This window comes from Bison bison, unplaced genomic scaffold, assembly GCF_000754665.1.
Source record: "Bison bison bison isolate TAMUID 2011002044 unplaced genomic scaffold, Bison_UMD1.0 scf7180017864263, whole genome shotgun sequence".
Classification (NCBI taxonomy): domain Eukaryota; kingdom Metazoa; phylum Chordata; class Mammalia; order Artiodactyla; family Bovidae; genus Bison; species Bison bison.
This window is the reverse complement of record NW_011494835.1, coordinates 5,830,530-5,853,277: the sequence shown is the minus strand read 5'-3', so window position 1 is coordinate 5,853,277 and position 22,748 is coordinate 5,830,530. Positions and strand designations below refer to the sequence as shown.

Here is a 22,748-nt window from a genome sequence, read left to right as displayed (position 1 = left end):
CTTTCTTTGGGATTGGAATGAAAACTGACCTTTTCCAGTCCTGTGGCCACTGCTGAGTTTTCCAAATTTGCTAGCATATTGAGTGCAGCACTTTCACAGCATCATCTTTCAGGATTTGGAATAGCTCAACTGGAATGCCATCACCTCCACTAGCTTTGTTCATAGTGATGCTTTCTAAGGCCCACTTGACTTCACATTCCAGGATGTCTGGCTCTAGGTCAGTGATCACACCATCGTGATTATCTGGGTCGTGAAGATCTTTTTTGTACAGTTCTTCTGTGTATTCTTGTCACCTCTTCTTAATATCTTCTGCTTCTGTTAGGTCCATACCATTTCTGTCCTTTATCGAGCTCATCTTTGCATGAAATGTTCCTTTGGTATCTCTGATTTTCTTGAAGAGATCCCTAGTCTTTCCCGTTCTGTTGTTTTCCTCTATTTCTTTGCACTGATCGCTGAAGAAGGCTTTCTTATCTCTTCTTGCTATTCTTTGGAACTCTGCATTCAGATGTTTATATCTTTCCTTTTCTCCTTTGCTTTTCGCTTCTCTTCTTTTCACAGCTATTTGTAAGGCCTCCCCAGACATCCATTTTGCTTTTTTGCATTATTACTGCAAATATCAGCTACAAGAGCACTGAGTGTACAATATTGGATCATTTCATACTTGTTGATTGATGCTTGAGAAAAGCTAATTTTGAAAAAAATTTAGGATCTGCCTTGATTCAGAACCTTCATAGGTTTGGGTTTACTTCAGAATGCTGGCATCTACATTTCTGATTTCAGTACACAGGTTATAAAAATAAATGTTCCTCCTTTTCAGAAAATTTAGAATATGAAGGAATGAATTTAAGCATTTAAAGCAAAACAGGGCCTTTCAGTGGAGCTTATTGGGAAGGGTATTGGACTTCAAATCCTAAAAAGTTAATCATGTTTATTTCCTCCATGCCTATATCCCAAATGTAGATTTAATGTACCATCAGACTGCATATCTGTTATTTTTTAAATTTCTATGTCCTTATAATCTGTTTACATTTTAAAAATTTACCAGTCATTGCAAAATCATGTTATGTATTTGCAAGTTAGAATATAGGAGTTTCCCCATCATTTGAAGTCTCTGTTTTTGCCCTTTAAAACTTTACAGGGATCAGGAATGATATTCTTTAAACAAGAGCACAACAATGCAATCTCTGTTAAATACTAATGTGTAATTCAGACCAACGTGGCTGATGGAGACTGAAAAGTAGCTAGTAATTTACTCACTTACAGGACAAAGGTAAGAGCAGGAACTGAAAGAAATAGGAAGAGGTGGCCTGCCTCACTGTGCTTAAAACAGCCAGTTGAAAATTCTACCTGTTCATAAAATGAAAGTGAAGTCTCTCAGTTGTGTTGCGACTCCCATGTCCATGGGATTCTCCAGGCAAGAATCCTGGAGTGGGTTGCCATTTCCTTCTCTAGAGGATCTTCCTGACACAGGGATCAAACCCAGGTCTCCCACACTGCAGGCAGACTCTTTTCTGTCTGAGCCACCAGGGGCTTCTAAACAGCTAGCAGAGCACTTAAAAGCAGACTTTACAGCACATCCACAACCACTTATTCCTCTGGATCCCGCCATATCTATGACACCGGAAGGCAATTTTTAGATCTAATCCTTCAGGGGGAGAGTTTGGCAAAGGGAACCTCCACAGCCAAACACATGAAGGAATGACAAAACAATGCATGGTTTTCATAAACCCATAAGACTGCTCACCCTGCATCTTGGGCTTCATGAGCTCGGAGGATAGATAACAAGTTATTGTGCTGCAAGAATTCACATACAGCCGGGTAACTGCCAGAGAGAGAGAAAGAAAAGAGAAGCATCTGTTAAAAAATCATCAAGAGCATATTTCCTATAACATCCAGACCTATGTGATCTGATCAAGTGTAATCAAACATGTAACATTTATGAGACAAACTTCTTGGTTCTAAGGACAGGTGTTTCCCTGTGGCAGAAAAAATACCTATAGCCGAACTTTCTTTTTTTTTTTTTTTTAATTGAAGTACAGTTGATGTGTTAATTTCTGCTGTACAGCAAAGTGATTCAATTATATATATATACACTTTTTAATTTTCTTTTCCATTATGGTGTATAACAGTATATTAAATATAGTATCCTAAGCCATACACTGAGACCTTGCTGCTTATCCATTCTGTATATAGTAGTTTACATCTGCCTATAGATGTATTTCTATTTACTTATTTGTTTATTTAGGTTGTTCCAGGAGGCTTGCAGGATCTTAGTTACCAGACCAACGATCAAACCCGGGCCCCCAGCAGCTGAGGCATGGAGTCCTAACCACTTGGACAGCCAGGGAAGTCCATACTTCTGAAGAGCTGGAGGTGTATAAATTGGAAAAAGTATCCACTCATGGACAAAATCAACATTATCAAGTCTATATCTAACTATAGAGTGAACAGAAGTATAAATATAACATGAGAGTGGAATTTAAAATATAAACCCCCATTTTCTCAAATACTGCCCTATATGTATTTGGGTGCCTGCTTGGGAGCTTGATAGAAATGACTGAGCTAGGGAATGGCAGAGAGTAAGCCTTCTGAGAAGTCAAATTGTCAACATCTTTATGGGTAAGTCAACTGAATATGTCATTCAAAATCTAAACAACAGTATGAAATTCACAAGATTTAAAAATGTGTACTTTAAATATGACCAACAGAATTTTACCTTGAGGCTTATTCTTGATTGTGACTCATTAAAAATATCAAATATACAATAAAGATGATTTTGTCTATTAAGAAAGTCTCAAAACCAAAGATGGAAATGTAATTAAAAATGAGATTGAAATTATAAATTAAACATGGAAAATCTTTTGCCATCACTTTATCTCTGCTCCAAGAATTTTTAATGAGAAAATGTATATCATAAAAAGAAATACATTTTAGATAATTCAAATCAAGAGATAGCAAACTGATGCTTGTTTAAATATAAACAATTATAGATACTCACTAGAATCTAAACTACTAGAACCCTTCTCAGAAGACAGAGGACGAGATGGCTGGATGGCATCACTGACTCCACGGTTATGAACTTGAGCAAGCTCTGGGACATGGTGAAGGACAGGGAAGCCAGGGTGTGCTGCTGTCTATGGGGTCTCAAATGGACACGACTGAGCGACTGAAACACAACATACACTAAACAATTCCCAATTATAAAAAAAAGATGAAAATAGCTTCTACGCTACAGATTTTCTAAGAATTCTCTGATGAATAGGAAAAAAATACCAATGGCATACCATTGCAGGGATACTAATGATAAACAGGATTCTGTTTTTAGACCTCAAATCAAAAACAGTCTTTGCGCCTGTGCACACATATTTGTATGCATGTGTCTGAGTGTGCATATATGTGTGTTCTACAGTATTCTAGCAATTCACTAAGGGAGAGATAAAGAGGAGACATCCATGACGCCTTCACTTCCCAGTGTTCCAGGTCATTCCAATAAATGAATAAACCATCTAATTGATGAACATTAGCATGACCTACTAACTAGAGGAGATGGTTCCCCAAGTGACTACATGGAAATATGGCCACAGGGTACCTAGATTATGCGTTGACCAACATGTGTCTTCAAAGACAGTTCTACTTTGGGAGAAGGTGAGTATACCACCTTTCCAGACCAGTGCGTCAACAAAAGAAACCTAAATTTCCGAGACACTGGTTGGTCTTCAAAATACAGTACATTTGCTTGTTACATATTAAGCTATAAAATGCCCAGCCAAGGGCACTCAGTAAATGCTCCTTCCCTGTCTCTTTAAGCAGTGTACTTACATTTCATGTGCCCTCACAATGGTTCTTTAGAAGACACTTTATTGCCTTGTACCACTGTAAGACAAAGGTTGTCTGTCTAGGTTTGTTACTTATTTCCTTTGGGCACATGGCTTGGCTGCTCTTTTTAATCTATTTTTTCCTTTTGGAAGAACTTACCTAGTCTTATGAAAATATCATTTTAATATATTTTCCTCATGCTAAACCTTACATGTTTAATCTAAGTTTCTTCCCATGGAAATATATGTCATTTTTAATGAAAATCTGAAGAAGATAAAATTAACATAGCAGTAATTTGCTAGGTTAATAGCTTTAAGTGAGGAACACTTGCATTATTACTTGGAACAAACTCATTTTGAAGAAGATATTTCAAAATGTAAAAGCATGTATAATCTCATACTTGAACTTCCTAAGAATTACAAACATTTTTCTAAATAATAATTTCTTTAATTAGAGATAAAAACCTTCTACCATATTTTTATGGAAATATACATGAGAATAAACCACAAAGTATTTAGCTGAAAAGCATTTAAAAACATATATGTAGAGTGGTAGGAAAAGCACAGTTCAGAACACGTTTAACAACACAGACAGAGTTGGAAAATCATTAATTCATGAATAATTTATCAAAGACTTATTGGTAATTTTTTTTCCCATTTGTTATGAGACACAAGGAGGGTGGCATGGTAAGTACAAGGAATGGTTTCTGTTCTGAAGATATAATGCACTAGGTAGGAAAATAAAAACATAAAGTAAAAAGCTTCATTAAAGATAAAACAGTAAAGTTTCATAGAGACATTATAAAGAAAGAAACAAAGCATGTGGGTCTCAAGAAATCTTTTTAAAAAAATCTTTCTCTTGTACTAGATCTTTTTTCTTGTCTTTCTTTCTCTTTTCACTACTAAGGTGATACTTCTGAGCTCACCAAGAAGAAAGAGTCTCTTCCTCCAGGCTGATCAGTCCAAAAAGGGGCCATGGATGAGCCTTCTGAGCAGAAGGTGGGCTGGATCTCAGACCCCCACCATGTGCCTCCACAGGGGCACATTTTCAGGAACAACTTATCTGCAAGAGTGATTTTGCTGGAAAAGTTTCATCTAACTCTGTGTCCTGAGCAGGTCTGGTAACAACACTTGCTTCAAGGGTTGGTAAAGGCCAGGGATGCTTTCAGCTATTCATTTACCACAATGTGTAGCTATATTTGGGGGAAGAAGTTATTGTATTCTTTGATGCTTGTTTTTTTTTCTATTGGAATATGAGTATTCCTTAAGCACTAGAAACTGTGTCTTCTCTGAGTAGAAAACAAGGTAGAAATCTCCATAGAATAGTGAGACTATTATCATAGTATCGTAGACAAAATCAATATTATCAAGTCTATATCTAACCATAAAGTGAACAGAAGTATAAATATAACATGAGAGTGGAATTTAAAATATAAACCCCCATTTTCTCAAATACTGCCCTATATGTATTTGGGTTCCTGCCTGGGAGCTTGACAGAAAGGACTGAGCTAGGGAATGGCAGAGAGTGTTATTTATTTCATAGAACTGAGATGAAGATTAAATGAGGTAGCAATATATGTAGATGTTCTGGCCCAGAGCCTGGCCCATAGCAGTAGACATTCAGCAATGTCTCCTACTTGTCTCCCCACCACCATGGTGTGGTGGGAAAAATACAACACAGAATGAATGGTGAGGCAGCAACTCCAGATTCCAGCAGTAGTTGTTCCATTTAGTAGTTGTGACTTGTGTTAGATCTCAGGGGCAATGACTTATGGGGATTAGTAGACAGGTAAGGTGCTAGAATTCCACACACACGCACAAAAAAGAGGAATAGGAAGGAGACTGAGCATGAGCAAAGGTGAAGCAGAAAAGACAAAATCACGAGAAATGATAGAAAAAACTGTTTTGGCGCCAGAGCAAATAGCTCTTATTAGACTAGACTCATTCTGCTGATGCTCTTATTTTTGTTTCTGGTTATGTTAAAATATATTTTAGACCCTGAAATAAATCTTGTAGATTTCAGATGCTTTAACCATGCTAACACCCAGCAAGCATTATTAAAATGGCCATTTTATCCTTCTGTGCCTTTGCATACCCTTTCCCTGTGCTTGCTTGTTTGTTTCTTCATGAAGGACCACTTTTCTGCCAAGCCTGAGCTAAATTATCACTTGGGAAACCTTCCCTTCAAACCTACCTCACCCTGAGGTGTACAAAATTGCTGCATCCACCATGTTCCCATAACATATGAATCTAATATATCACTTGTCATGCTGTAGTGTAATTTATGTTTCTACATCTGCTCTCCAGTAACAGTGAATGACTGCCTTAAGAGACAGACACTTTTATTTGTCTTCATATCCTAAATGCTTAGCAGCAATTTTTCAGCTTACTGATGCTCATACGTAATTGTTGTAGTAGCCTCAACATGGGCGGTTACATAAGTGAGAGATGCAAAGGGTTTCTCTCCCTCATTGGCTTCTCCCTCATTGGCAATCCCTCGCCAGTGGACCAAGAGAAAGCCTCCATTCACCTCCTTGGTGCCTCAGTAGCTCTCAGCCCAGTAGGACGGAGGGCTCACTCCCCTGCCCAGCTCCCTCTCGGCTCCTTGGGACCTGCCAATGGATTACTAGCCCCGGAATGTCCTGGTGCTGCCTAATGACGCCAAGACTATTGTTTCCTAGGACATGCTGTGTTTTCTCTCTGCCCAAGGGTGCTCTAATTAATTTCATTTTGCCCACTAAGGATCATGTCTGGTAGGGTTCCAACTCTTCCTGCCAGAACTTCACCAGAGCTTAATTAGCCCTTACTTGCTCCTAGCTGCCAGGTGCCTCAGGAGCAGTGAGCGAATTTTATTTAAGGCAAACTTTTATTGAAGTACAACATTTTAACAGAAAACTGCACAAATGAGAAGATGACAAATTGATACACAAAACTGCACAAATCGGACAATTACAACTGGACACCCTTGTAACTAGCATTCGTATTGAGACAAAGAACATTACCTGAACCCCAGCAACTTTTCACATCTTCTTTGAGTCACCATTACCTCCTCACTAAGGGTAACTACCATCCTGGTTTTTAATGTTATAGATCTGCTTTCTCTAATGCTGAATTCCTATTTCAATGAAATCACCAAGTATACCCCCTTTAGTATCTGGTTTCTTCAGCTCATCATTATACTTGTGACACTCATCCATGTTGTTCTGTGCAGTTTTGGTTAACTCATTCTCATTTGCTGTATTTAGCTGTATAAATATTCTATAATTTATGATTCATTCTACTAAATAGACATTTGGGCTGTTTCCATTACTTGGCTATTGAATACTGCTGCTATGTCATTTGGCACACATGTGTAAGCGTTTCTAGTTGATAAAAAAACAGGAGTAGAATAGCTTAGTTATGAGGGTCCAGCTTTAGTGTATACCACAGCAGCTACCTATAATTTGGGACTGGAGGTCCAATGAGACCATTTGGGTAGTCATCTTTCAAGAATTCCCAGAGCATTATTTTCCTCATATTTTTTACCACTTTTCCTGCCTGCAAGAGCCTTCACCACTGATTCTGGTTGGATATATTCTACTCATCCTTTAAAGCTCAGGACTAACAATATTTCCACCATGAGGAGTCTCTTAAACACCATCCATCCTTGTTTGGGGCTGTGTGTGTGTGTGAAAGAGAGAGAGATAACTTCCACATTTATTGCAAAACTACTCACCTTGCAATTTATTTGTCAGTTTATTTTTTGGTCTCTGACACCAGACTGTCATTCCCTCAAAGGCAGGGACTTCGAGCATCTATAAAACCTCACAGAAGGCATATATAGTACGTGTTCGGCTAATATTTGTTAAATAATTGAATGAGTGAATGAATTCTCCAAAGAATACTCGTGAATCTGGAATAGTTGAATTGAGGTGAGGGGAGGGGAAGGATGCTGTGAAAGCAGGTATGATTTCAACAGACTAAAAATGGTCTTGAACTCAGAGTGGGAAAGAGGGAAGGCAGGATGGTCTAGATGCTGGTTATATTTTAAAGAGAGGGCCATTAAAATATGATGACTGGTTAGTGGTGATTTCAATGCAAAAAGAAAAAGAAAAAATATTTGCTATTCTGTATAACTGGGAAAATAAACCATTAATAGAAACAGAAAAAACAGGAGAAATCCCCAGTGGAAAGGTAAATAATAAACCTCTTCAAGCAAGGTGAGTTCAAGAGAAGGTTGACAAAGGAACATCTAAGATGAAAAATTCCAGCAGAAAACTAGAAACAGAGAATGCTTGCTCAGGAAAGATAAAGAGATAAATGGACCAGGCACAGATCTGGTAATCTAACCAGAGTTCATAGTTTACAGTGAAGCTAAGGACACAGATGAGGTTCTTGGGTAAAGTGCGAAGAAAAAACTGTCAAGAACAGGAGGAAGACAAAGAAAGATGCAGTGGAACAGACGGATCTGCCTGATAAGTTGGAGGGCAAGCAGGATCTGTGAAAAAGGAGGAACCGCAGGATTTCAAGGTGGAAAGGGCCGACAAGAAAGCCAACTGCAAAAGAGCAGTGGGGCAGCTTGGGAACAGAAGAAAGGCTGCTGATCTGCGATTGAGAAACCAACCGTGACTGGAGTGAGCTGCCATTTGCAGCTTCAAAAACACATTTTAAGTGACCCTCAAGATGTTTTCAAATCTCAGTGCTTAGAGGAATGTGAGAGTGGTTAGTTAAACTTACTCCTGGAGCAAGCTAAATCTAGAACACAAAGCTCACAGGACACACCCAAGGCCAACAACCCAAAGCACCAAGTCTGGCCAACAGTTTCATTTGCTCTAATGAAGATGAAATTTTTACCTCTGATTTGTCATGATCTTCACAAATCTTTACAATCTAACTCATGGCTTGTTCAAGCATCTCAGTTACTTCAATGTTATAGTCATTAAGCGTGCAAACTCTGGTCTAAGGTTCTAAAGGTAATAGTAGCACTGGAGCAAAAAGGGATTCCTTCCTCTGTCACATGCACTGTCTTCTATAACTCATGAGCAGCATCAGCAAATCCTTCTAGATGCATTTGTCCATGCAACTTCATTGTATTTAAACCACTGCCCAGACGATACATTAGATCATGGACAGAGTGGCAGAGCAAATTAAATCCACAAACTACAGACACATGTGAAATAAAACTGGGAGTTGTGGATGAAAGTAACTGCCAATAACTCTACCTGTTTTTCCTGTTCTTCTACCAGTTTTCTTGTTCCTTTGTACCTGCTCTAGACTGGCTTTATAAACCGTGGCCATAGAAGATGCCTTGACACCTTCAAGATGGCACGAAAGAAAAAAGAATCCAAAAGGTCTAGAGGAATGTGTGAGCCATTTTTCTCTTCTTCAGATAAGACATAATTCACACTGCTTTACCATTAGTCAGAGGACACAGGCTGCGGATTTTGACAGTCAGCATTAGTCATGGCTAAAGATCACTATCTCTTAAGAACCTCTAATGAGATGAGTTTAACAATCATTTTGTTGAGAACAAAGGTGTGAAAGCACATAATCCTCTAATTATCTAGTTGATGGACTTTATCTCTGATGTAAACACATCTAAGTCTACAGCCACAAAACAAAAATATCATAACTTTATACAAGTTCAGTACAGGACTTTAGAAGATGACATATTTGAACAGCTAACTCAGCTAACAGAAGAATGTTATACTGTGAATTAAAGAACGATTAATACTATATGTGTTAATATCAAAATCAAGAGGTTTATAATTTGTTTGATATTGTATTATTGAAGTGCAACTCAGTGGTATCAAGTAGGTAATTTAAACACTCTTGGTATAATTAAGGATTTAACACTAGATCTGAAAAATTGAACACTTGGCAAATACAGTTGTATTTCAACAAAACAACTTTTCCCTAAAAGTTAGAAGTCTTTAATAAAAGATTACTCCCCAATTAACTAATTACTGAAAAGAAATCTTCAGGCTTTTCGGAAATACTATACCATGCCTTTATTTTAGCCAAAGTTTCCAAAACTTGGAAATGAACTGCAAACTTTCTGATAAACAGACTTGGAACAAACCTCTTAATATTTAAAACAAAGACTATTCTTTGAATGATGGCTTACAGTGAACAAGACTTTCTGTTCACAAACTTCAATTTCTCAATCACATCAACAGATAAGCAAAAGGAAACTTTTTTGCCCCATCAGGGAAACAACGTATGGAACAAAATATTCCAGAATAAACTCTGATCAGTGTTATGCAGGAGGATGATATCTGCTTACTCAAGAGATGAAAGATATGGAGTTGGATGCAGTTCACAGAGTTCTTCCAGTCTGATCATTAGCTTAGCTGCCAGGGCAGGAACTGAGTGTAAACTTCAATGACTACCGGGTATGATTTTTCAGTTAAGAGAAAAAAACAAAAAACAAAACCCATACTGTATTCTAGAGCTTAAATTCTCAACTTCTCCATAATCTCTTTTGCATTGTCATTCTGGCCACTTTCACATCAAACTGTACATCTGATAAGGGAACCGAGTGAAACTGCGGTAATAAAATGCAGTAGGCTAAAACTGAGGGAAAATAAGATATCAGGAAGATCATGAGGACATGCAAAAATCCCAACCGAGTTGTTGACTTCTTTCTGAAGTGCTCTGAAGTATTACGGGTATGGGGAAATCGCCATACATTTGCAAACAGAAACATTACTATAAAAATTTTGTCAATTTGGCTTGTCAAGTGCTAAAAATAAATTTATGGTGGTACTTATATACTGGGTTGCTACTAATTTTAATTAATTATTCAGGAAGTCTGATGAACTTAGGAAAATTTAAGAATAACTTGAAAATAATTTAGTTAACCAATTTAAAATTGTTTTTCTGATTTAAGATATGAAAACTGGTAAAAACATTTTTAAGTGATTACATAATTGAATGAAAAAAAAAAAAATCAAGGCTGGCACTGGATTTTTTTCCCTATGGTTCTTGAAACAGAACCAACTTTCTGCTAAACCCTACTATCTTCTTCAGCTGCCTGGACATCACGAAACTACTGGCCTCTTTTATGCCTTTTCTATTCTTCACAGATAGTGTATCTATACATCTATATCGACACATCCATTTATTTATCTATCAATTTATTTATATTTCTATTTTCCAGGGGCTAAGAATCTATTTGAACCAGGCTTTCAAAGAGAACCTTCATTTATATTTGTTTCCTAGGAAAGTTACACACATAACAAATAAATCAAATACATGGACTGATCAATGACAACAGTTCTGAACGCCACATGCTCCAGGAGGTGGAGCTCTCCGACCTCACCTGTAGAAGTATGAACACCCCCTGACTGTGTTGTGAGTGAAATGTTCCTGAGTCTTCTCGTTTCCAAAATCTTCCAGCGGGTCTGACCACAGGATATCACACATAGGTCCATAAGCAGGTGGTTCTTTGAATCGGTCTAACTAAGAAAAATAGAAGACAGAGAGCAAAATACTAATCTTTGGAAAGTTGGAACTTGGAAGAAACCAGCATTTCACAAAAACCATCTTTGCTTCCCAGTCACTGTACAGAGTGAACTCCCCAATCTTTCTCCTGTTCTGAGGTCTTTCCTCCCCATTCGTCTACTCCTCACCTCTTCCATTTTCCTTCCTTCTTCTTCCTGATGCCCATTTATTATCTGCCTTCATTTCACCTTACACCTCTCTCTCACTTATTTAATTCCCATTCTGTTTTTCCTTTCTCCTGATTTCCTCTTTGTCTTTCTCTCCTTCTTAGTTTTTTTTTAAATCTAGCCAAGTGTTTTAGTTATTACCAACTGATATTCTACCTGTGTTTCATTTCTTGAGAAGCTTTTATTTTACTTGATTTTTGGGGAAATTTTTGTTACTGCCTCCCATTGAAATGTGATTTAGAAATCAGGATAGGGAACAACTTATGGTGTTTATATTTAACAATATAATTTTGAGAACAGATAGCTTTCATTTTGAGAGTAAGTACTTGCTGTATGACATTTTGGGTATTCACTCATTAGGGGTTAGGTTTCTAATTAAAACCAAGCTGATTAGTTACCTTACATACAAATCCTAACAATAAGCAGTAAAATAAACCCCAATTTAGCAGGTCATTTTTCAGTTCACAGTCCTAATTTTCCTAGCTTACCTGAAGTCCTCACACGAAATCAATTTTCCAATTTTCTAGCTACATATGTTTAGCAAAGCCATATTTCAATTTAAAATGGTGCATTTAGAAGCTATGAGCACTATAATAACCGGAAATGACATTTCACCAACAATTTTATAACATTGTCACTTTCCCATAGTTTATCCTGATTTAACTGCAATGAAAGAATTTGGGGTGAAGTTAGCAGATACTACGCAGTCTCTTGAAGAAAAGCATAACACAGCTATGAAAACTCATTAAGAACCAAAATTCTGCATATTCAATACTGTAATATTAAAAAAAAAAACCAACAACCCATGGGACAGGTGAATATGTAAGTCTGACAGCCCATGAAATTCTTTTTCTGGGACATACAAGGTAATGTAAATAATAGTCTTGCTACATAGCTTTTTTTTTTTTTTTTTTTACTAATATCTAAAAAGTACAAAGTAATATTTCACATTTTCAACACACAATGAAAACCTTCAATAAGACAAGACTCTCTATATTTCAACCATTTTGCTATCCATAAAATATTCATTGCAAACTTAGACTTGCTTAAGAGACTTAAGTAATTTATGTTTTTGAACAATTCATACAAGAAAAATAATGCTTGTCCATAAAAATACAGAATTTCTTTCTAAGAAACAAGAACTTATTATTAGGGCTAGAGCCATAAAGGAGGAGACACTTTCTGACAAAAGTGGATTCCCAGCTAGAGCTTTGGTAAAGCAACCAGAGTACAGAATTTACTCTGGAAAAGTTATAAAATGCATTCTAAAATTAATATCATCTACAGTTAAACAACTATGAAATTAATTAAATAAGTGTGGTAGAAATGCTAACTGACATATGGAAAATGCAAACCAAAAATCACTCTACATCAAAGTCTAAAGCATAATGATACAAGAGAATTGAACAGAATATCTGAAACATGCTAGAAACAAAGTCCTAGGGTAGGCAAAGGATATTTTAAAAATCTACATAATTTGTGATAAGAAGTGTAGTTACTGATTTCAGGAGTCCATCAGATTGCAGAATAAACTGGTTTCATTCATGCATAAAGTGAACCGCACTATACTTGAACTCAGTGACTACATTTCAGTGTCCTGTCTCCACAGAACTTTAAATGTAAAGCAAATACCAATCCTTTGTGTGTTACAAAACACCAGAAGCAGATGTGTAATGGCATCTTATAAAAAAGGGCACGAGCACACAGAGCAGGCTTATTTAATGTACTTTCATTTCATCTTAAAAATAAAACCCATGCACTTCCTTTCTAACAGGAAAGTAAATACAATCTTATTTTTTACATTTGAAGACCTGAACTTTAATGATAGAGCATTCAGGTAGAATTCAAATGTTTTACTTACCTAAATATCATTTTCCTTTAAAAAGCAATGACATTTTAAAAGGATACTGAGCATAATCAAAGAAATAAAAGATGTCTCTTCCACTAAATAAAAATATCCTATGCTACATTTTCTCATGAAAGAGGTTATTTCCACACCAACCTAACTCATCTTTCCTGCTGGCTAAAACAACACTAATAGCTAGTGTTAAATTAAGTAGAAAAATATTTGTTGCAAAAAATGAACTGCTTTTCACCTCGCCACTCAATACAATCAATAGAATAGCATCATTGCCTTTGTTAGATTGTTACATTAAAAGTTTAAGCTGTAAAAGTAGATTTTTTAAAGAATAATAATATGGACACATTTTAAAAGTCCTGTTGTGATATTTCCCCAAGACAAAAACAATGTCTTTTAACTGTAATATGTCATGAATATACAATGGGTTGTTTGAAACAAGTCAGAAGGAAATGAAAAGGCATATATCCTTTTTGCGATCAAATATTTTACATTTCTAATGTCATTTCACATGGCAAAATGAACCCTGGGGTTTTAAAGTATAAATATATCCTTCTTTCTAGATAAAAAATGAATACAAAGAAGACATTCACGACTATTTTGTTGCTACTGCTAAGTCACTTCAGTTGTGTCCAACTCTGTGCGACCCCATAGACAGCAGCCCACCAGGCTCCCCCGACCCTGGGACTCTCCAGGCAAGAACACTGGAGTGGGTTGCCATTTCCTTCACCAGTGCATGAAAGTTAAAATTGAAAGTGAAGTCACTCAGCCATGTCCGACCCTCAGCAACCCCATGGACTGCAGCCTACCAGGCTCCTCCGTCCATGGGATTTTCCAGGCAAGAGTACTGGAGTGGGGTGCCATTGCCTTCTCCCATGACTACTTTAGATCATTTTAATTCAAAAAGTTATTGTTAAAGGCAGGGAAATTGATGTTATGCATTTATTACCGAAGGAGTAAAAAATGGATAGACCTGGAAAATAACAGAACTTACTTTTCTGATATCATCTAAAGTGTTTATCTCTGGAGACAAACCGCCGTGTACACACAGGAACTGCTGGTTCATCAGGGCAGCCAGGGGCAGGCAGTCAAAGGCATCCATGCAGGCATCATATACGCGTTCTGAATACTTTATTTTACCTTTAAAACATTATCAAAAACCAATTACTTACTCTTATGATTTCAGAAGTAGGACTGGCTCATAAAAATTAATTTTTTTGTTTTTCTGCTGGAATCATATTAGCATGTAAGTACACATGCAAAGCTCCAAATATGATTAAAGACTTTTAAATGTTATATATTAATGTTTATATCTACTGTTTTTTACTTTTGTGGTTCATCCATATTTGACCTTTTTAGTAATTTTTTCTATAATGGAGGAGAGAACTCTTGCATACATACATTTCTGCTATTTATCTACAGTGTTAGTTGCTTAGTCATGTCCATTCCATGTGACCCCATGGACTGTGGCCTGCCAGGCTCCCTTATCCATGGAATTCTCCAGGCAAGAATACTGGAGTGGGTAGCCATTCCCTTCTCCAGGGGATCTTCGTGACCCAGGAATTGAACCCAGATCTCCTGCATTGCAGGGAGATTCTTTACCATGTGAGCCATCAGAGAAGTCCTATTCATCTACAAATGTATATTAAAAACAGAACAGAACACAAAAACTAGGAGATGAATGGAAGAAGATACAAAACCGGATGATTCTCCGGAACTTTCTTACAGAAAAGCAGATAGCAAGAAAGTTTCCAATGTTGCTTCTAAATCACTGCACATTGCTTTTCCTTTATTAACTTATAGCAAATGTTTTTAGAGAAGTTTTGTGTTCCATTGAAATAGGGCTAAATGAATGACAGAAAGAAATTTAAGTTTCCAAAGACAATGAGGAAAATTAAGAGAGAGGAAAATGACATTTATATGAGGTACTTCTCACCCCTAGTTTATTTCTATAAGAAGAAGTTGTCTTTAATTCTGTAAAATCCACTTGAGGCTGGTAAATCCTTTGCATCCAGAAAGAGAAGCACAAGGTTGAATCTGTCCTCCATTTGATTTTATTGAGTGATGTGAGATTAAAAAGTAGGATTATCCTGAACAGCAATATTCTGACTACTAACTTACTTGCTTGTTGCTTAGGCTTGTTGTTGTTGTTAAGTTGGTAAGTCATTTCCAACAACTCTTTGCAACCCCATGGACTGCAGCATGCCAGGCTTCCCTGTCCTTCATTATCTCCTGGATTTGCTCAAACTCATGTTCATTGAGTTAGTGATGCCATCCAACCATCTCATCTCTGTCACCCCCTTTTCCTCCTGCCTTCAATTTTTCCCAGCATCAGAGTCTTTTCCAATGAGTTGGCTCTTTCCATCAGGTGGCCAAAGTATTGGTTTTCCTTCCAATGAATATTCAGGATTGATTTTCTTTAGGATTGACTGGTTTGATCTCCTTGCTGTCCAAGGGACTCTCAAGGGTCTTCTCCAATACCACAGTTCAAAAGCATCAATTCTTTAGCACTCAGCTTTCTTCATGGTCCAACTCATATCCATACATGACTACTGGAAAAACATAGCTTTTGCCATATGGACCTTTGTCATCCAAATGATGTCTCTGCTTTTTAATATGCAGTCTAGGTTTTTCAGTTTTTCTTCCTAGGAACAAACATCTTTTAATCTGCTGTCTAGGTTTGTCACAACCTAGACAGCAGATTAAAATGCTTTTCTTTCTAGCAGCAAGCATCTTTCAATTTCATAGCTGCAGTCACCATCTGCAATGATTTTGGAGACCAAGAAAATAAAATCTGTAACTGCTTCTACTTTTCCCCCTTCTATTTGCCATGAAGTGATGGGACCAGATGCCATTATCTTCATTTTTTGAGGGCTGAGTTTTAAACCAGCTCTTTCACTTTCCTCTTTCACCCTCATCAAGAGGCTCTTTAGTGCCTCATCACTTTCTGCCATAAGGGTGGTGTCATCTTCATATGTGAGATTGTTGATATTTCTCCTGGCAATCTTGATTCCAGCTTGTGATTCATGTAGCCCAGCATTTCACATGATATACTCTGCATATAAGTTAAATAAGCAGGGTGACATATACAGTCTTGATGTATCCCTTTACCAATTTGGAACCAGTCAGTTGTTTCATGTCCAGTTCTAGCTATTGCTTCCTGACCTGCATACAGGTTTCTCAGGAAGCAGGTAAGGTGAACTGGTATTCCCATCTGTTTAAGAATTTTCCACAGTCTATTGTTATCCATACAACCAAAAGCTTTGGCTTAGATGATTTTCTGGAAACCCCTTGCTTTTTCTATGATCCAATGAATGCTGACAATTTGATCTCTGGTTCCTGTGCCTTTTCTAAACCTTAGGCTAAATCACATCAAATATTAATTCCAATTTTATATCATTTATAAAGAACTTATAATTTTAAAAGAAATTCTTAATTCTCTTAACTCGCTATGCTCAGAAAGTAATATGAAATGATATGGTCTCATTTTTGAGCTTTTTACTTTTAAGCAATGGATCATAATGTAAAACTCTGTATGGATTAAAATTACTATTTAGTATACACGATGTTAAAAGAGAAACCAGAAGTATACTTACATTCTTGTTTAAATGTGAAATACTCTGTTAGATGTCTACATTCATGATTTCCACGAAGTAAAAACAGTGTTTTGGGGTAAAGAATTTTCAAAGCCCACAAATACAGCACACACTGAGAAAAAAAAGAATAATATAAAAATAAATATTTTCCATTATAGTTACACATACTTTGGCTCACACACCAGGAAGACATGAACAAAATGTGCTAGTATGACCAAAAGTCTCCAAAAGACTAAGTTTTTTTTTAAGGAAGATACTGAAAATCAAACAGAAACATTCTTTCGGTACCAAGCCAGGTTCATCCGTGTGTGCTCAGTCGCTCAACTGTGTCCAAATCTTTCGCCAACCCATGGACTGTACCCTGCCAGGCTCCTCTGTCCACAGGATTCTCCAGGCAGGAACACTGGAGTGGGTTGCCATTTCCTTCTCCAAATGTTCACCTATACTAAAATATAAACATCACACTGGGGATCTAGACAACACACGCAAACAAACAATGGAGTACATACAGTCTACTGGATAAAACCAAAATGAAAATATATTAAAAATGAAAATATACCAGTGTAAAAGTATGAGAAGAAATGTGATGAACAGCTAATAAATAAAATAAAGCCACTTCTCTTTGTAAAGCTAATTATTTTGAATAGAAATGGAAAAATTAGCAAGGAAAGGCCTGACAAAATTTGGAAGCGAACACTGACAAGCTCAGGCTAACCTGGATTGTGTCTCTATTTTCTGTTATGTTCTTCTCTCCTTTACTAGTCTGCTCTCCCATTATCTTGTCTCTTATTTCAGTGCTTTTGGTATTTAAAGCCTTGAGCTTTTCATTTCATATATAATTGTAATCAAAATGAAGGCCAGGGAATCTCACTACACATGCTGTTGACAGCTAGGGGAAACTTTTCATATACCTTAAAACTCACAAAGTAAGTAGTTGTGTATTGCAGTTTGTATAAAAATGAGGCTTGGAATCAACCTACATTGACACAGTCTTCCAGAAGGGTGAATAAAGATAACTGGGATACTCAAGTATTAATATAAATTTCATTATCCTCAAATAGCATTCATTAAAAATCCACAGGGAAGAGAAAAATCACACTGAAAACAAGTGTGCTTTTTTATTCTCATGAACTTTATTCGGAAAGTGAAGCTAAAGAACCAGAAGAATATTGAGACAAGTCTGATTCTAGTTACTAAAATCTAAAACCCCAAATAAAGCAATATTTACACTTAATAATGAGCTTTCTAACACATGGCAGGAATGAGGGTCAAGCCATTGGCAGTTCATCTGTGGTGCTACCTGTGAACAGTCATCATTTGTCAGCTTATATGATTACTTATTAAGTCAATGGAAGTAAATGTTTGAATACATAGCCCTAGTTTTAAAGAAAGAAAAAATATGTATTATTGAGTTGTTCAAGCCAGATACTGTCCCCAGCTATGTAATTATAATTGAACAAACAAAAATGATGAGCTAACATCAAATTTTAAATATATATGTTACATTAAATAATTTTACAATGATTAGTTTGTGCTTATAATTATTACCTAAAGTTCATGTGAAAGATGATATTACTATTTCTGAGAAGTTGACCAATTGACCAAATGGAAGGATTATGATCTTTTGATAAGTGTAAAAATCCCCTATTATCTCAGTGGGTAGTAGGTGGCTCAATGAGTCTCTCTTACGTATCAGGTTTAGAGGTGCACTTACAATGTTCTAGCAAAACAAATGTGTATTATCAAGCTTGTCTCACATTTCAGAGAAGATATACACTGTTATTAACATCAATGTGAAAGCTATTCTCATTTTAAATTTATATGATTGTATCATATGTATATTTTGTTTATATATTATATATAAATAGTGCAATTTAAAATTATAAAAAATAAATTTATAAAAATATATTTATATAAAATATTTATATGTTTATAAAAATATTTTTATAAAAATAAATTTATAAAAATATAAATTAAATTATAAATTATATATGTTATATTTTTCCCAAATAGATTGCTAACACTGGATGTTTGATTTGGAATAGGAATGGGTATGTGAAATTCTTTAAAAATTACATTCACTTGTTGAAATTGTATTTAAGGCATATAGTGGGGGAGAGACTATGTGCTTTGGCTATATTGTAGTTACTTTTTAAAAAGATTTTGTTTTTTGTTTTCACTAAGGTATAATTTATATCCAGTGAAATGTATATATCTTAAATGTACCAGTCAATGAATTTTTCCATATGTATATTCCCATGAAACCACCACCCAGATTCAGTTACATTTCAGCATCCAGATGGCTCTTTTGTGCCCTCCTCCAGTCAATACCCTTTGGAAAACGTTACCACAGTTCCGAACTCTTTAGATTAGTTTTACCTATAACAATTTATTTTAAAGCAAAGCTATAATCTCTCCAACAAAAATCTAAACTGCAACTTAACCCCACTCAGATACTACCAAAGGAATCACATTCTAGAGCCCATATATTCTTTTTCTGCCATCTGTTAACCCCACTCAGATGCTACCAGAGGAATCACAATCTACAGCCCACATACTCTTTTTCTGCCATCTGTTAAAGATCATGTTTTGACATCAGCACATGGCTTTATCACCTCTAGTCTTAATTACTGTAGCTCTTTCATAACTGAAAACTCAAAGGTTCTATGGTTTCCTTATCATATCTATTTACCTTTTCAACGATTCAATACACATTTCATATCCCTTATTATGTAATGGACATAAAGCTCCCTGCATGTAGTAGAAATTTAGGAAATAGTGACTCCTTTCCTATAAATGAGAAGGAAGACAGCCAGAAAGGAGAGGGAGCAGAGAGCGAATGGGGGAGAGAAAAGAGAGATGACAGAGAGAAAAAGGAAGGGAGGGAGGAGGAGGAGAGGAGGAAAGAAAACACTAAAGAAAACTCAATTTCCAAATTCTTGGCTCAGAAGACCCTAAAAATAAGAGTCCTCTTTTCACATTTTATTTCCCTCTCCCCTGTGGCAAGAATAAAATATCTTCCCAAACACTGAACAAAACCACAAATGCAGCCAATATGGAATAAGTGGCATGGTAAATGACAGGGCAAGGGTGGATTGGAGAGTGGAGCCCCGCCAGCCTTCGCCCTCAACATCTGGTGGGAGAGAGCTGCCAAGCACAACTCTGCCTTGCTCGCAACTATTTTGTCATCTAAAGTTCTAACATTCTGGAGATCTGAAGAGCTTAAAATTACAACTTGATATTCTTTAAAAGAAAAAAAAAAAAGAAAGAAAGAAACCCCATGTAAAACATTATCACCATTAATAAACAATGAAATAAAAATTAGTTAAATAGCTGTTTTTTTGGTCCATGTGGTATCGGATGGCTAATATGAATAAAATTTTCATTGGATTTACTGAGTAAGATAGGAACAGAGAGGCAAGTTCAACTGGCTTTTTTTGCATGGTGATATGTAAATCAGTTGCACTAATCACTTTCAACAACAGTATTTTTTTCAGTCTAAGTAATTAAACAGTTATTTACAATTTAACTTGGACTTCCCTGGTGGCTGAGATGGTAAAGCGTCTGCCTACAATGCGGGAGACCAGGGTTTGATCCCTGGACCGGGAAGATCCCCTGGAGAAGGAAATGGCAGCCCACTCCAGTACTCTTGCCTGGAAAATCCCAAGGACCGAGGAGCCTGGTAGGCTACAGTTCACGGGGTTGCAAACAGTCAGACATGACGGAGAGACTTCACTTTCACTTTATAATTTAAAATTAGCTTGGTTTTGTAAATACAAAAGATTTGAGCATCCTCTAATCTTTTTATTAATTATTATCATAGACATAGTTTTCTCTTATGTATCTATCTTCTTCAGTGAAGCAGCACTAAGGATATAATTTTCTTCATTAGTTTAATTGGCTCGACTATAGCAGTGCAATGATTTACTTTGTGATTTATTCTTAAAAACTTGTATAGGGGAGTCAAGAAGGATGTAAAAGAAGAAGCAAGAAAGTAAACATCTGTATGTGTATATATATATATTCAGCTTCAGATATATATCAAGCAAAACTCCCTAAAATAACCATACATGCTATGAAACATTCCAGTCAAAAATGCTGTCTCTCAGTCACAGGATGATCAAGTGAGGGATGTGTATCGGCTGGGAAAAGATCCAGATTTCTGAAATGTCAAATGCTGCTCCTTTAAGCCATTATTTGCCTGGTCTGACAAGCACACAGAGAAGCGGCACTGGGCCTAGCGATGCACTATAAAGACCCTCAGATTCAAGGAGACAGCCAAACAATTCCTTCCTCATGTCTGTGGCATCACTCTGTCACCTAACATCACCTGCTGTACTGTTTGCTTGTTATTCTCAGGCAGAAGCACAGAACATTGCCTGACGTACCGTGGTTCATTCTAGTCTATGGGTTCACAGCTAGTAAATACAATTCTTCCTACTTAAAGGAGTCTGAGGCCTGGGCTAAGCTCCAGTTATTAGTGCTGTGGGAGGGGCTCAAGGCAATGTCTTGCAGTGCAGAATGGCTAAAAAGGGAACCCGATGAAGTGACTAGAAGGAAACAGCTGTGTGTGCCTCTTCTTCCAATTCTGAGTTTTCCCTGCATTCTCAGAGAAATACATTCAGCCAGGAACCTATATATACATAAGGTTATATGTGTGTGCACACACACACACAGACACAGACACAAAGAGATTAGACAGCGTAATGCCAGCATCAGAAAAAGGATGGTATTCAATGTGAGACAAATTACGACCCCCAGGCAAAATTATCTCTCTTATCACTACTCAAAAGTTTGCTTGTTTTAGTTGGGTTTAACTTTGTGGGGAACAATTTCTAATTTTGGCAGAAGAAGAGTGGAGGAGAGGCGAGGAGGGAGTTCATAAAATGGGCTTCATGTACTGCCCAGAACACATTACCCAGTGCCTGTAAATACTGCCCAGCTGAGACTATATGAAATCTGAACCTACTCTTCAAAGCTAATTTGGTAAAAATTAAACTTAAGTGCTCTTCTTTGCCCAGAGAACAGCCGAAGGAGAAGACTTGTAGTGGAACTCGGAATTAAGATGAATCAGGACGTCTGTTAGAAGATATTACACTCTGGAAAATTGAGCTCTCATTTTAGGATTTGTCTTAAACCAACAGGTTTGCCCTTTAGATTATACTGGTGAGGGAGTGGACTATGTGTGCATGTTTGCACATCTGTAAATTAATAAAACAGTATGTAAAAGTGTCCACATCACCTACATGTACATTTTTTTATGGCTCGTTTAGTGAATATATGGCCAAGGCATGGGATATTGGAAAAAGCACAGACTTTGAATCTTGGCACTGCCATTTACTGTGTGTGCGAGTCTCTCTGGGCCTTGGTTTCTGCAGGCTGGAAAGGAAGACATTCACAAGCTCCTTGCAGAGCTATGAGGAATAAATGAGATCATTTATACTAGGCAAACAATACCATTTCTAACTTGCAAACAATGTCAGTTTCCTTAATCCACAATGAAAAACCTCACAGTATCTTCAGTAAGTATATTTTATATAAATGACTGTTCTGTTTTAAATAGGATGGTATCACTGAGCCATCCTCAAACCCCTCAAAGATCATAGTCTAATCAAAATGGATCATTTTTACTTATAAGGCCATCACATTTTTGTCATTTTCTGTGCATGTGGCAAGTCCCTGGGGCTGTACTCTCAGACTTGTAAAGTTTAATTAAAGAGCTGTTTTTAAAGTTGGGAAATATGGTACATGCATCTCAGAACTTTTAAATGTCCTCTGGTCACCACATTTGGTATTTCCCCAACATTTGTTTTCAGATTTTTATTCT

The 22,748-nt window shown here is 36.7% G+C and overlaps 1 protein-coding gene across 1 annotated transcript in view; it reads right to left on the bottom strand.

Annotated features, from left to right (window-relative positions):
• Positions 1-22,748, bottom strand: part of PPP3CA (protein phosphatase 3, catalytic subunit, alpha isozyme) — a 150,435-nt gene that overhangs the window by 49,995 nt on the left and 77,692 nt on the right. Inside the window, exons 3-6 of the mRNA XM_010848290.1 lie at positions 16,922-17,033; positions 14,320-14,465; positions 11,119-11,258; positions 1,745-1,822 (exon numbers count right to left, since the gene is read on the bottom strand). Coding sequence (XP_010846592.1) covers positions 1,745-1,822; positions 11,119-11,258; positions 14,320-14,465; positions 16,922-17,033 — 476 coding nt within the window. The remainder of the gene's footprint in view (positions 1-1,744; positions 1,823-11,118; positions 11,259-14,319; positions 14,466-16,921; positions 17,034-22,748) is intronic.